General features: G+C 42.4%; 1 protein-coding gene across 1 annotated transcript in view; it reads left to right on the forward strand.

Moving 5' to 3' along the window:
- The first annotated feature begins 1,121 nt into the window (after positions 1 to 1,121).
- The window catches only part of TMEM38B (transmembrane protein 38B), a 30,039-nt gene continuing 16,871 nt past the window's right edge, over positions 1,122 to 14,289 (forward strand). The window contains exons 1-2 of the mRNA XM_035141147.3: positions 1,122 to 1,246; positions 7,056 to 7,212. Of these exons, the coding sequence (XP_034997038.1) occupies positions 1,135 to 1,246; positions 7,056 to 7,212 (269 nt within the window). The 5' untranslated portion in view covers positions 1,122 to 1,134. The remainder of the gene's footprint in view (positions 1,247 to 7,055; positions 7,213 to 14,289) is intronic.

The raw sequence follows: 14,289 nt of genomic DNA on the forward strand, positions 1-14,289 counted from the left end.
AGTAGTTACAATAATACAAAAATGAACACCGCTATTACATTTCATTAATTACATTCCATTTATAATTGACCCGCCTAATGACAAATAATTACAGTTACAACAAATAAAGGCTTGACATATCTTGCTTTGCATGTCATGCATCTATCTCATATATTGGTTTCACCTTTTAAGTTGCGTTACTGAAATAAATGCACTTTTGGACGATATTCTAATTTTCCGAGTTTCACCTGTATATATAAATATATATATACATATCAATATCACCTCTCTCTCTCATATATATAAATCTTCTCTCTCTCTCTCTCATATATATATATATATATATATATATATATATATATACACATTTTCTGTTTTACCGTTTAAAGTACTCATTTTTACATCCTTAACATATCAACGACTTCCCTTCTTCTCTTTCCAAACATATATAAAATCCCTGCATATTTTACAAAAACTATACCGTTTAGTATTCCATCCATCAGAACTTATTTACACTGTTGAATTTATCTTAATGCTGCCTGCATTTTCAGCTGTACACAGTTGTCACTTCAGCACCAGAGGGGGTGAAAATATATTTGCAACCAATCTGTGCATTATGTCAGAACAAAGGTGGCAAGCAACCCTAGACTGGAAATCTACGTCAGGTACAGAGGGGGAGGGGAAATTAATAATGATCTGCATTAGGATTTGCTACCCCTGTCTGTTCTGCTGCCTGAGGCAGTTGCCTCATCTTCTTCAATGGGAGGACCGGTCCTCACTGCCTCCCCCTCTGAGCCTGATCGCGCGGCCACCCTCCTGTCCCCGCCCACCGCGAGGCAGCCTGGCCAATCGCCTTTCTTTCAAGCGCAACGTGGTGGGGGAGGGAGGGGGCGGCGCCAGCCTCCGCCCCGCCCCCGCGGCGCGAACGCTCTTCCCGCCCGACGGCGGTTTGTACGGGACAAAAAACTATGCGCGGGATTCGACTGGGACCGTTCGCGCCCCTTCTTGGCCTGAGGCGATGAAGAGAGAGGGGGCGGAGGGGCTCTTCTAAGCTCCGCCCCTCGCTCGTTTGGCTCTTCTCGCCCTCCCCCGCCCCCCTCACGTCGTTCCCTCTTTAAATCCGTCGCCGGCGCATGCGCGGCGGAGTCCGCCGCGATGGAGTCGCTCCTGGGGCAGGTGGCGATTAGCTTCTCCCGCCTGCCCATGTTCCCTTTCTTCGACCTGGCGCATTACGCGGCCTCCGTCCTGTCGCTGAAGGAGCAGCCGGGTGAGTGAGGGGGAAGGCGGGCGGGCAGGGGAGATGGCGGCGCGGGAGGAGCCCGGCCTCGCGTCTGACCGTGCCTCCTGGGCATGTGCAGAGTGTCTTCCCCTTGGCGCTTGTGGTCGAGCTCGCTCAGCTCAGCTCCACGCCGCTTTTCTCTTTTTTTAATTGTACAGTATGCTGCATGCCTGCACGTTTTCTAAAGAAACAGAAACACCCTTGTTTTCAAATTTTTGGGGGCTTATTTTTGGGAAAAACAAAAGTAAGCATTTTTTGTTTATTTTTCCCTATAATTTTTATTAAATTTTCTGTTTTACATTTTAGAATATTCATTTAAACAACCTTAAAACACAAATGACTTCCCTTCTTCTCTTTCCGTGGTTCGTTTTGCATACCATAAATCCATGCAAATTTCACATAAACTAAACTATTCAGTATTCCATTACTACATTCATCAAAACTTGTTACTTTTGCCTGCTGCATAGCTGCCCTGAGTGGCTGGGGAAACCCAGCCAGATGTGTGAGGTATAAATAATAAAATTATTATTATTATTATTAGTTTATGAAATTTGAATCCATAGGATTTGGTTCATTGGATGGCTTTGAAAGGTAGCCGGATTAGGTAAATTCATAGAGGATATAAGACTTATCATTGTTTCCTGGAGTACTGCATCCAGTTCTGGGCACCACAGTTTAAGAAGGGATGTTATGCAGAGGAGGGCAACTAAAGACATAGGAGCTGACTCCTAGGGGCAAAGAAGTCTTCAGTCCCCCCATAAAATATTTGAGTTAATGGGCATTGCCTTTCAAATGGTGTATGTGTGCAACACCATGTGATCAATTACGTGGGGTGGGGCTTACCTGGCTCACCCAATATTTCAATATTGGCACCCCTGGACTAAGATGGTTGAGGGTCTGAACTCTGGAAACCAAGGTTGAGGGAGCTGGGCATGTTTAGCCTGCTAAAAAGGAGACATGATAGCCATCTTGAGATATCTAAAGTGTTGGATTGTCACGTGGAGGATAGAACAAGCTTGTTTTCTCCAGCTCCACAGCGTCAGACCTGAACCAATAGATTCAAGTGACAAGGAGATTCCAACTAAACATTAGGAAAAACTTCCTGACAGTAAAAGCTGTTCGACAGTGGAATAGTCTCCCTTGGAAGTTGATCGACTTTCCTTCATTTGAGGTCTCTAAGCAGAGATTGGTTTGGCCATCTGTCTTGGGTGCTTTAGCTGAGATTCCAGCACTACAGGGGGTTGGGCTAGATGGCCCTTGGGGTCCCTTCCAACCCTACAATTCTATCAATGACTATTAGCTGTGTTATATGGCAGTCCATACTCAAAGCTAATACACAACAATGCCTGTATGCTTCCTGTAGTTATCTGGTTGGTCACATCCAGCAGGGCTTTTGTTCCAGGTAATTGGAAGTAACAACGGTCCTTCTGATCATGTGCAGAGTTACTTTCCCCCCTTGCACCAAGGATGGTGAACCTGTGACTCTCCAGGTATTGTTGGAAGTTGGGACTCCCAGCTCCCATCATCTGCAACTGTTGGTCATACTGGCTGGGGCTGGTGGGGGTTGTAGTCAAAGACCTGGAGGGCACCAGCTTGAGGAATGGTACCCTGCACTTTGAGGCTATAATCAGCTCATGTATCAAGAAGAGCGGTTGCCAGAGGTTAAATTTGTGGTGAGGTTCAGACTGTCCTAAAAACTTATTTATTTAGCATTAGCAGGTTCTTAGGGTGGCTTACAAAAGATAAAAGAAAACCAATGGGAACAAGAACATTGAAATACCACAATTTAAAAGCAGCTGGCAGAATTAAAGCAAATGCCAAGCCGCACACAAAAAAACGTTCAGGGTTTTTTAAAAGGCTGGCAAAAGCCTGTTGATGAAATGACACAAATACGACTGGCTTAGTGCTTTGGCATAAAAGCAATATGCAGAGTGGATTTGGAGTGTGTATGGAGCAGATTTGACGAACATCACATATCAATGAATGGATTAAAGTGATGACTCTTATTTTGTTTGCTGTGCTTTCTTTGATGAAATTCCAGGTAGCACTTGTTGGGTGTCTGGTAATCTGTTCAGGTACTGGCTAGTCCAGACCTGCTTGGCTTCAGCTAGGTTGTTGCTGCATCATGTGGCTTAAGGGTTTGAACTGGTTCAGGGCAACAGAGTTGTGAAACTCTGTAGTGCAACAGGGTGGGGAATCTGTGGCTCTCCAGGTGTTGGGCTACAACTCCCACTATTTCTGGTTGATGCTGATGGGAACTGGAGTCCCACAAGATCTGGAAGCCTGCAGGTTCTCTAACCATGCACTGTAGAGTCTCACAATGTCTGCCATGGACCATTTCAGAACCTTTAAGAGTGTTTGAAATCTCTCTTTGGAAATTAAAAATATGGGTCTATACTGGGGATAGCTGAGCATGTCATGTCACACACACACCAGTCTTCTCCTTGGCCCGTAATAACCCTGACGGTTATATACAATCATGGTTGTATACTTGTATACAAAAAGATCCCTTCTCACGACACACTCTGTTAGCACTGTTTTCATCTTGGGCAACTGTTCACCATGACCTTGACTCTTAACAAGTACTATTGTGGCACCTCAGTCTCAAACAGGTGTGTTTAGGCAAACAAAAGGAAGTACTATGTGACTTTCCTTTGGTAGTGTTGAAAATGCACCGCATTTGCCTGCATTTTGCAGGAGTGGAGCTGGTATAGGCAATTCTGAATGGAGGAAACAGTGAAAGGGATATGCTTCTACGGTACAGGCACACTTACGTGCGGCTTCTCTGCTCAGAATCCTTCAGCTGCTTTCTCTCATTTTGAAAAACACAGAGCTGTGTGTGACATGAAGTTGGCCCCTTAGCAACCTTATCTTCACCACTTGGCCGGAGCGCACACTGCATGCCTTCTTGATGTCTCATCATTAGTGGGGTAAACCCTACTGACAAGACCATGTTCAGATTGATGATACAAAACACTAAATTTAGTTCATCATTCTACCCACAATATAACTATAAATGGCAACTTTAAATGGCAAGCCATTGAAGCAGCGTAACAGTATAACAGCAACATGCCCATGCTATAATCATTAACTTGAATTTTTGGACCCACAAATAATGTGCAGCGTTCCTTTCCTCCTAAGAAAAACAAATTGATGCCTTGGACTCCAGGGACGTATTTGCAGCACAGTCTTACACTGGCTTTTACATGTTGTGGCTTCCTCAAAGAATCCTGGGAATCAAAGCTGGAGTGTAGGGCTGGCACCAGACTTTGGAGAGACCTGGGAATGGTGCTAATGACACCCCCCCCCAAAAAAAACCCCACCAGGTCATGGCCCAGTCCTGCTTGTGGTGAAAATGGCATAGTGGCTGTTGCACTACCACTGCTTTCGTGGCAGTGCTGATCTCCACCGGGTCCCTGGACATGCTGCAGTGGTGAATGGTGGTGGTGCTTTTGAATGGGAGCTAAGCTCAGTTCTCATTCATGGTGAACATCTGCCATCTTAAGTTGCCCAAAATGCAATGCTTGGCTCAAAGATCTAGTTGGGCAAGGCTGGTATAAAGAAGGACGTACCACAAGAGGCATAGGGGGCCAGGGAGGAGCACCAGAACCTGAAGGGGGCCAGCTCGGCAACACTTCCCAGCTGAAAGTGGCAGACCAGAGGACCAGGAGCAGAAGGAGCTGGAAGCACAGGTGGTGCTGCTCACTTGACCCCTTGGAACAGGATTGCCTATGGCTTAATGATGCAGCAGCATCTCAACCATGAACTGAGCATAGGAGGAGTAGCAGCAGGGAGAAGTTACCATTGCTTGCACATGTATGATTTTGGACATTAAGGCATCGTTCTGGAAGTCTGAGTTTCCTGGTATCTCTGGGAAGGTGAAGTCTTCACTTGTTGTTGTTCTTGTTTGTAGAGAAAACCTGCAACTAATCCACTAGTCCCTGTTCCTCTGAAACTGCAGCATCTTCCTGATATATATCAATACATCTTTCTCAATGCCTGATTTTATTTTTTGGGGGTAGTGGAAATTAACTTATGAAATATGTGCCAGTCTTCTGACCTCCTCACAAATCCTTGTAAATATATACTTGTGAATAGGGCATTTGGGCTTAATATCTAGTGCCCCAGACTTGTAATTAGGTAAATCTGATAGTTCATCCAGATAATTATCTCCCTTGTTAAGCACACAATTAAGCTTAATTAACTGCAGCTTTAATGCTAGAAAGAATATTGATGGGTTACAGGTGAACTGAATCCTCAGCACTAATATTCATTGTGACATCATGCAGTGCAGATATTAAAGCATAGCAATCTATATTTGGATATTGGTGTTACGCACTATGTTTAATTTGGCTTAACAAAAGTAATTCCAAAGAATTAAGTTGCATGTGCACCTACAGATATAACTGGATCCTCATTTTTTGGTATGAATGAAAGGCAGTTTAAAGGAAAGGTCATTAGTGGCTACATCTAATTACTTATGGATTACTGAAAGCAAACCACTTGATCATTTCTGTTTTCTCCCGTTAAAATTTGCTTTTCCATATAATACCAGTTTCTTAACTTAGTTGCTTTCTTGTGCTCATACTATTGGAAAGAAAGCAAGTTTTTTTTTTAAAAAAATTGTATTGTATTTGCAGTAGTAGAATCTTTTGTAGAGAGCTGGAGCTGGGTTGGTCCTTTTGAATGAAGCCTTGCACCTGTTCTGGTGCTGTGATGGTTGCATTCAGTGCTGTTATAATTTGGACCATTGTTAATGTATCTTTTTCGACATTCACGTAGTAGCTGATTGTTGAGGAGTCTCTATGCTTTGCACAGTATTTCATCATGCTCGATAAGTACATATTGAATGTGGACCATGCAAACAAAGGTAATAACACCTTTTTACTAGTTGACTGCAAAGCCCCCCTGTACTGTTCTTTTGTGGCCTAAAAGAAGGTGGAAAACCTTTTCTGCCTTGTGGCCTGGAGTTGGTCCTTCATGCCACAAACAACCAAACAAAAGTCTTCTTCTAAGGTTGGCTTGGAACCCAACAGGGAGGCCAGTTAAGGAGAAATCTTAAATGACATCAATGGGGTTGACAATGCAATTTTAAGTATGTTTACTCAGAAGTAAGCTCAAAGTTCAGTGGGATTTGCTCTCTCAAAGAGTTCTTAGGATTGTGACCAGAGACAGTTTATTCTGTATGCTTTAGGTCTAGATGGGCAGTGGGTTTATTGGTTGGATCCAAGGGTGAATGGTCAGGCCCTTTTGCTTTTGCAAGGCACCCCCAACGAAATTCTTCTCATTTCCTTATCCTGTCCCAGAGACCCCTGTGCTCCAACTCTTGTTCTTTCAAAGAGTCACTTGATCCTTAGGGTCATCTTTAGGAAGTTTGGGGGGTGTTATATCAGGGAAGACACAATGACCCTTCACACTCTTGGTGCCATTTCAAACAGTTTGGGCAGCATCCAACATTATTCACTTTATTCAGTAATAAGAAACACACTGAACTAAATAAAAATCCATTTTTTTCAGTGGGTTTGCTCAGAGTATGGCTAACATTGGAGATCACACTTTATATACTGTTTTCATAAATAATGCTTAAACCCATTTTGGTATTTCTTGGGTGTGTGAAGCAAATTAATGAACTACATTGATAGGAACAGTGGTTCCCAAAGTTGCACCCCACTGGATGACCTGAAAATTGCTGAGGGTGGTGGTTGGTGTTGACCCGTGATCAGGTTTTTGCTCTTTCTGTAGAGATTAAAGGTGAGACTTTTGAACTACTTACACTTTGTCTTTTCTACTGTTCCAGGAGTAGTTGATGTATCATACCGCAGCCCAATTGCATGCTGGTTTAGCGCAATGCTTTACTGTTTTGGTGGCTCCATTTTATCTTCGCTGATGCTTGCAGAACCTCCAGTTGGATTTCTTGCCAACACCACAAATATCTTACTTGCCTCGTCAGTCTGGTAAGCAGCTTTTATCATGAACTTAAATCTGTGCTCAAAGTCATGGAATGCAGCTTCAGAATTTTAGAGCTGCCATCTGATTCAAAGAATCTAGGTCAGTTAATTGTGTGAGTTTTAATAGATTAAATCTACATAGTTTTGCATATGAATGAATAAATAAAAATATTCAGGGCCCAAGAGAATTGGGTGTCTGTAATTGGTGGGTTTTAAATATGCTTTTTAATACAAATTGTTGTCTGGGCACCTCATTGAAAAATGTTTTATTCAATTTAATCAAATAGTTAAGTGTTGCACCTGTAATTAGAAACTGTTCAAATGCTAAAAATTGGGTGTTTATATAGACATGCATAAAAAGGGGAATTGGTGCACTTGCCACATTATGTTCATATAGTTATTTTGGTTCATGGTCTAGCTTGGGGAAGGTGAATAATCTGCAGGTTTTCCTATAGAGTGTGCTGTTCACAGTCCTGACTGGCTGATCCCTGTGACATCAAGAACCCTCTTTTCTTGTCCCCCCCCCCCCCCGTGCTGTTTTACATGTATATAAAAACTGGATCGTGGTTTTTATTTTTAACAAAAGAGCACTGGGTGTATGTTAGATTGACTAAAATAAAATGTTGCACTATAAAAAAAAACTTTAAAAGGCAATAATCCATCCTGTCTCAAAGTTGGGGGTAAGACCTATTACTTCAGAACACTGGCAGGTACATCTGTCTTTCAAGTGGAAATGGGGCTTGCCCTGCTCGGAGTAAAAGCAAGCAGTTACTGTTTTCAGCTTCATTTTGAATGCCGTCATTGATACCTTTCTCAGCAGTCGGGGTTACTTACCTGAAACTCAGTGGGCCTCGGCTTCTAGTAATTATACATCAGATTGGGCTGCTCACTTTGGTATCTTGTGGCGTAAATGGAAGCCAGTCATTCAATTTACCGCATTAAGATTTGCTTTTTTTGTGACTGTTAGAGCCACCTTTCCTCCAAGGAGCTCAAGGTGACATATATGATTCTCCCCCTACCCATTTTATCCTCGCAACAATCCTGTGAAGTAGGTTCAGTTGGGGGAATTGATCCCTGGTCTTCCAAGTTCCTAGTCCAACGCTCTGAACACTACACTTCTAGTCTTTCAGAACATTGGAGTTAGGAGAAAGACAGAAAATTGGTGCATGCAAACTAGTAATTACTATGAGCTAGATTTGCCCTCCATGTGAATTCCCAACTAGCTGAGAGGCCCAGTAATACCGGTAGGACTTAGCAGTTTTCGTAACTGGCACAGAACAGTATCTTTTTATGCGTGCATAAAGTACATGTTGTTCCTTTTAGGACTTTTTCCTAATTAGTGAAGCTCATTAACAATTTTGAGTTGGGGTTGAATTTATGAATCTCAGCCCTTCTTTAGCTGCTGTGACATGAGCTGTGGAATGGATGCAACTCTCTTCCACTGTCTCTTAACCCACATTTGGGTGGGGTGGTGTGAATGCTTGTGGGGTCTTTTTTTTGGGGGGGGAGTGTTTTTCCTTCACTATAGTAGTTTCTCAGTTTAAGCAGTACTAACATCTTATTAGAAGTTCATCGGTATGAGAATGTGCTTTGATTTTGGTCGCCATTAATCAGAATAATTGGGTCTCGTGGCCTGAAAAACAAAGCATGCATTTTCTGGCTCAGACCCTAACTTTTCTTCCATAAACAGAACAGAGTTTGTGTTCATGGAATGGCCTTTCATTTCACTCTGCAGCCTGCTGCACCCCCCCCCAAACGCATTACCCTGTAAGTTGGGGGTCCTGTTAATGAATAAGGTAGTTGGGTGACAATGTAACCCCTCCTCGGGATTCAAGTCCATGTGTTTACCATCATCCTATACTTGCCCTAGAATCCAAAAATCTCTATGAGATGCCGTTCTGAGCCGTCTCCATTGCTTGACATACCAAGAAGCTATAGTGAGGTATAGTCGAAGCTGCTTTTCAATATGCAGAGACTTAAACGGTGTCTTATTAAAATTAACTGATTGATAAACACCCCAGTTATTCAGGCAAATTATGGCCAAGGAAAAAATAACTTCATTGCCTTGTTTCTTGCTATCTCTCTTAAAGGATGCCACCATCCTTAATAGGGTAGCTTGAATGTATATTCATGCATCATCATCTCTACTTCAAGGTGCATCTATTAGTATAAGAAGCACTTTTCCTAAAGTGTTTAGGGAAGCTGTGCCCTCCCTCCCCCAGCAAAAAAAAAACCCCCTGCCTGCCATGCTGATGTATTTGGGATGTACAACCTACAGTGGTACCTTGGTTTGCGACCACAATCCGTTCTGCGGAGGCGGTCGCTCCCCTAGGGCAGCGTTTCTCAACCACTGTTCCGCGGCACACTAGTGTGCCGCGAGACGCTGGCTGGTGTGCCGCGACGTGCGGCGACGAGAAGGGCGATTTGCATTGTCACGTGCCTGGCGGCCGCCAATGCTCAACTCTAACCCGCCAGAAACCAATATTTCTCCTCCTCTTTCCCAAAGCTCAGTGCAAACGAGCCTGGCGGCCGCCAATACACACCACTAACCCGCCGGAAAGCAATATTTGGCAAGTGTTTCTTACAGTCATAATTATAATACAGTATAGGGCGGCACAGAGTTAAATTTTTTAACTTTTTTAATGGTGGTGTGCCTCGTGATTTTTTTCACGGAACAAGTGTGCCGTGGCCCAAAAAAGGTTGAGAAACACTGCCCTAGGGCACGCTTCTGCGCGTGCGCAAAGTGCCGATAGAGCGCTTCTGTGCATGCGCGAGCTGCGCAGGTCGCGTCTGCGCATCCGACACCGCGGAACTTGGATGTAAACACTTCCGGGTCCGCGACGGTCGCTCGCCGAAGCGGTTGCAAACAGAGATAGGCGTAAACCGAGGTTTGACTGTACTGATTTTGTGCTATATACATCATGATGAACTGTTTTTTCTTACATATAGATTGTACCCATGCAAAAAAACCTGGGGTTTTGTGGGCCCCCCCAGCAGTTGTTTCTGGGGCCCCATCAGGACCCAAGCTGAGTGCTAGCTACCTCTGGTGCAAGGGATTCTATATGACCTTGGTTAATAACACTGGTATTATTATTAAAAGTAAGCATGGCAAATGCACCACCAGGGTCCTGTTTTCTGCAGTTGAATCTTTTAATATACAGTGGTACCTCTACTTACGAATAACTCTACTTACGAATGGAGCTCCGTCCGCCATCTTGGATGCGGTTTAGAGAGGATTTTTTCTACTTACGAATTTTTAGATAGGGTTGCTTCTACTTACGAATTTTTTCTCCCAATGCATTCCTATAGGATTCGACTTACAATTTTTTTTGACTTACAAATGTGTGTTCGGAACGCATTAAATTCGTAAGTAGAGGTACCACTGTTTTTGAGAAGCAGGTGTTTAAACCTTTCCCCTCTCATCCTCTGAAAATGCTGCACAAAGAATTGGATTGGAGAAGGTGCAGCCCCTTGATGTGTGAAGTGGTGTGTGGATGCCTCCTTCGAAATAGAAGGAAAGTTCTGAAGATTGCTGTCTGATGCATCACAGAACAAACCAAGAAGCCAAGTGACAAGTTTGAAATGCATCGTTTTCACTCAAGCCTTGTTTACATTTACACATTGAAGTATGAGCCCTATCGACTTCAGCAGCTGACCCTTTAGGAATGTTATTGCATATAAAAATACAGCCGACTTTAGAATTGTGTAGAATGATGCCTCCGTATTGCATAAAATCTGAAATGATACTTTTCCCCTTCACTGGGAGAAAAAATTCAATCAATAAGAGATTGGCAAATTAAAATTAGTGAATATATATAATTCTGGCAAGACTTACGGAAGCGATAAGAGGACAATCAGATCAAAAACTGATAGAAGAGTGGGATTGTGTAAAGGAGTACATGAAAAAACATTGTTCTGGCATAAACATATTGATATGCAATGCATAAAGTTTACAGGGTAAAGACAAGGAGAAATTGGGTATAAGAGGTATAAAGGCAAAATATTATTGATAACACAACAATTAAAATAAAAGAGAAAGAAGGAAGTCATACACAGGTGGAGGGAAGTCAAGATTTATTTATTATTATTATTTTTGTATTTTAGGTTGATATCTTTTTGTTTGCTGTTTCTCTTTTTATGTTACTTTGATGTTGTCTGTCCTGTTTGTTTCATGTTTTTTTGTTATTGTAACAAGCAATAAAAATAAAAATTTAAAAAAAGAATAAAAAACCTTTTTCCATTCACTGAACAAGCCAAGCGAATAGAGATTCTGTTATGGCTGTCAACTAGTGACATCTACTGGCTCCTATTGGAAACATCTCTCTGCATTCTACAAGCGCCAGTCTTATTTATTACCGGTATAAGTGCCTGATTTGAATATACTATTTCCCCCTCTGACTAGGACATAATGAGGAATCTGCTGTTCTTCCTATACAGCAGAGGCAATTGTGTACATGCATTGCTATGACTGCATGAAAGGAATGTGCCTCTAGAGATGTGAAGGCCCAGAAGAAAACTGGAAAAACAAAAGCTAGCTGTTCCCCTCCAATTTTTCTTCTTGTGTCCCCTCTCCCTTGAAAAAAATGGGATTTCACAGGTGTACGGTAATGAGAAAATATTGTGTAATACCATTTCTCTAATGAGATCAAAATCACCATTGAGCAGTCTCCTAATTTAGTATAGATCACTGGCCAGCGACTAGTTTTACAGGCAAATTTGAGAGGATGAAGAGCGGCGGTTCAGACTACCCTGTATGGTTTGCCAGACTGTGCTGTCAAACAGACCCACAGAGAAACCACTTCTTCCACCTGCTCCTATCAGAGTTAAACACTCAGATATGTGAGCCTTTGTGCCAAATGGCTTCTTAAATGTCAAGTTGCCATTTTTCAATGCAACTTTTTGGTTCCTGAAATTCGTCCTGATTGTGCAGATAAAATATAATGGATAAAATTCTGCAGGGTGTGTTGCTAGTGTGTAGAAACAGGCAAGATCCAAGGGTCCTCAGGCATGCACCTCCAGGTGGTGGAAACATCAGGCACCTTCACCTGGTTGCAAATGGCCAATAGTCAGGTACAAAGTGCAGAATTTCAAACACTGGCTCCTATTGCTTCTAGGTGGGCAGCTGGATCCACTGGTATTTCCTAGGAGGGCAGGTTTGGCATTGCAAATTCCTGTTGAAGGCTTTTGCACTAGGGTGCTAGGGAAAGATCTGCTTCATAAGCAAAGATAATTTGCCCTGTCTGAAAAAATACCCATACTGTATTGTACAATGTTTCCAAATGTAAGTTTATTTTTAAAAAAGATTTACACCCAATGCACCTGATGGAGATTAGGGAGATTCTATTGGGTTAAGACAACTCACATGCCAGATTGAAGCCCTGCGTAGTATTATCATCATCATCATCATCATCATCAAATATAGATGTTAAGAAACGTATGTAGATTCTGAGAAGGGGGAAAGCAAGGTGAAGTCAAAACTGTTGGCTTGCAATAATAAAGCATATCTGTGCGGATTGAAGAAGGCAGAGATGCTTGGCCCTCTGAGCTTCCATTGGCACACGAGCAGACATCTGAGGAAGGCTTATTCCTTTGGCACGCCGATGGAGAGAGATGGGTGAAGGCTGGTGAAACCTGATGAAGAGATCTCCTCTGATCCTGACAGTAAACCAGCAGCATCTCTATTCACTCAGCCAACATACTTGATTTTCAATCAAATTTGGCTGTGCGAGGGAGATGGTAATGAAAATGATGTCTCTATGTTAAAGGAGCCTGTAGAGGCAAAGGCAAAAGGGGAGAGAAATAGATGATTAGGAGGAAGTGAGTAAAAAGCTGCCCACGCAGCCTTTATTTGTAATTGTTCAACCTTTTGTGCTGGGATGGAACAGTGAGGGGAAATATATATCTTTCAATAAGTGAAAGGGAGGGAAAGATTGTTCAGAGCTAGACAAAATGCTCATGTAATTGCCTCTGCTCCTATAGGTATGTGGAGTATTGGTGAATGCATGTTTGGGGCTCCTAGCCTATTTCCCCCAAATTTGGGGGCTTTAGGAAAATGCTGTATTTGTACATTAGAAGTGGATTATTAAGGGGATACGTGTGGACTAGACACAATGGATGTGGCGTTTTTTAATGCTATATACTTCTTTAAAATACCCTTTTAAAATGTGACTCTTTTTTGCGGGGGGAGGGTGGTGTTACTGGGTTATTCTTACTGTATTTTGATTTTATATATTATCTTTTCTGTGAACTGCCCTGAGACCTCCGGGTATAGTGTGGTATATAAATTCTATGAGATCCAGCTCTGAGGGCCTTCTGGCGGTTCCCTCATTGCGAGAAGTGAGGTCACAGGGAACCAGACAAGAGGGCCTTCTTGGTGTGGAACGCCCTCCCATCAGATGTCAAGGAAATAAGCAGCTATCCTATTTTTAAAAGACATCTGAAGGAAGCCCTGTTTAGGGAAGTTTTTAATATTTAATGCTGTATTGTTTTTAACACTCAATTGGGAGCCGCCCAGAGTGGCTGGGGAAACTCAGCCAGATGGGCGGGGTATAAATAAATTATTATTATTATTATTATTATTATTATTATTATTATTATTATTATTACCATCATCATCATCATCATCGTGATATTCCACAAAGAATGAGGTGTTGGGGTTTTTTCCACAGCAATTGTGTGTGTTTTTAACCAAAGAGCAGGGAAGGAGCCACGTGCCCACAATTTCAATAGCACGCTGCATGTTCACATTTAAACCATACAGTGGAACCTTGATTTATGAACACCTCGGTTTATGAATTTTCGGTTTACGAACGCCGCGGACCCATCTGGAACGGATTAATTCACTTTCCATTACTTTCAATGGGAAAGTTTGCTTCAGTTTATGAACGATTCAGTTTATGAACAGACTTCCGGAACCAATTGTGTTCATAAACCGAGGTACCACTGTAGTTTAGTTTAACTATGGTCTAAAGTGACCGATAGCCGTAATACTACAGCGATGACTTCTTAACATCTAGCTTTCAAAAAAAAAAAGCTTTATCAGTTTGTTTCATTTTGTTGGCATGCTTCCATTGCAAACATTGT

Source organism: Zootoca vivipara, chromosome 15 (genome assembly GCF_965207765.1).
Source record: "Zootoca vivipara chromosome 15, rZooViv2.hap1.1, whole genome shotgun sequence".
In the NCBI taxonomy this organism is placed as follows: domain Eukaryota; kingdom Metazoa; phylum Chordata; class Lepidosauria; order Squamata; family Lacertidae; genus Zootoca; species Zootoca vivipara.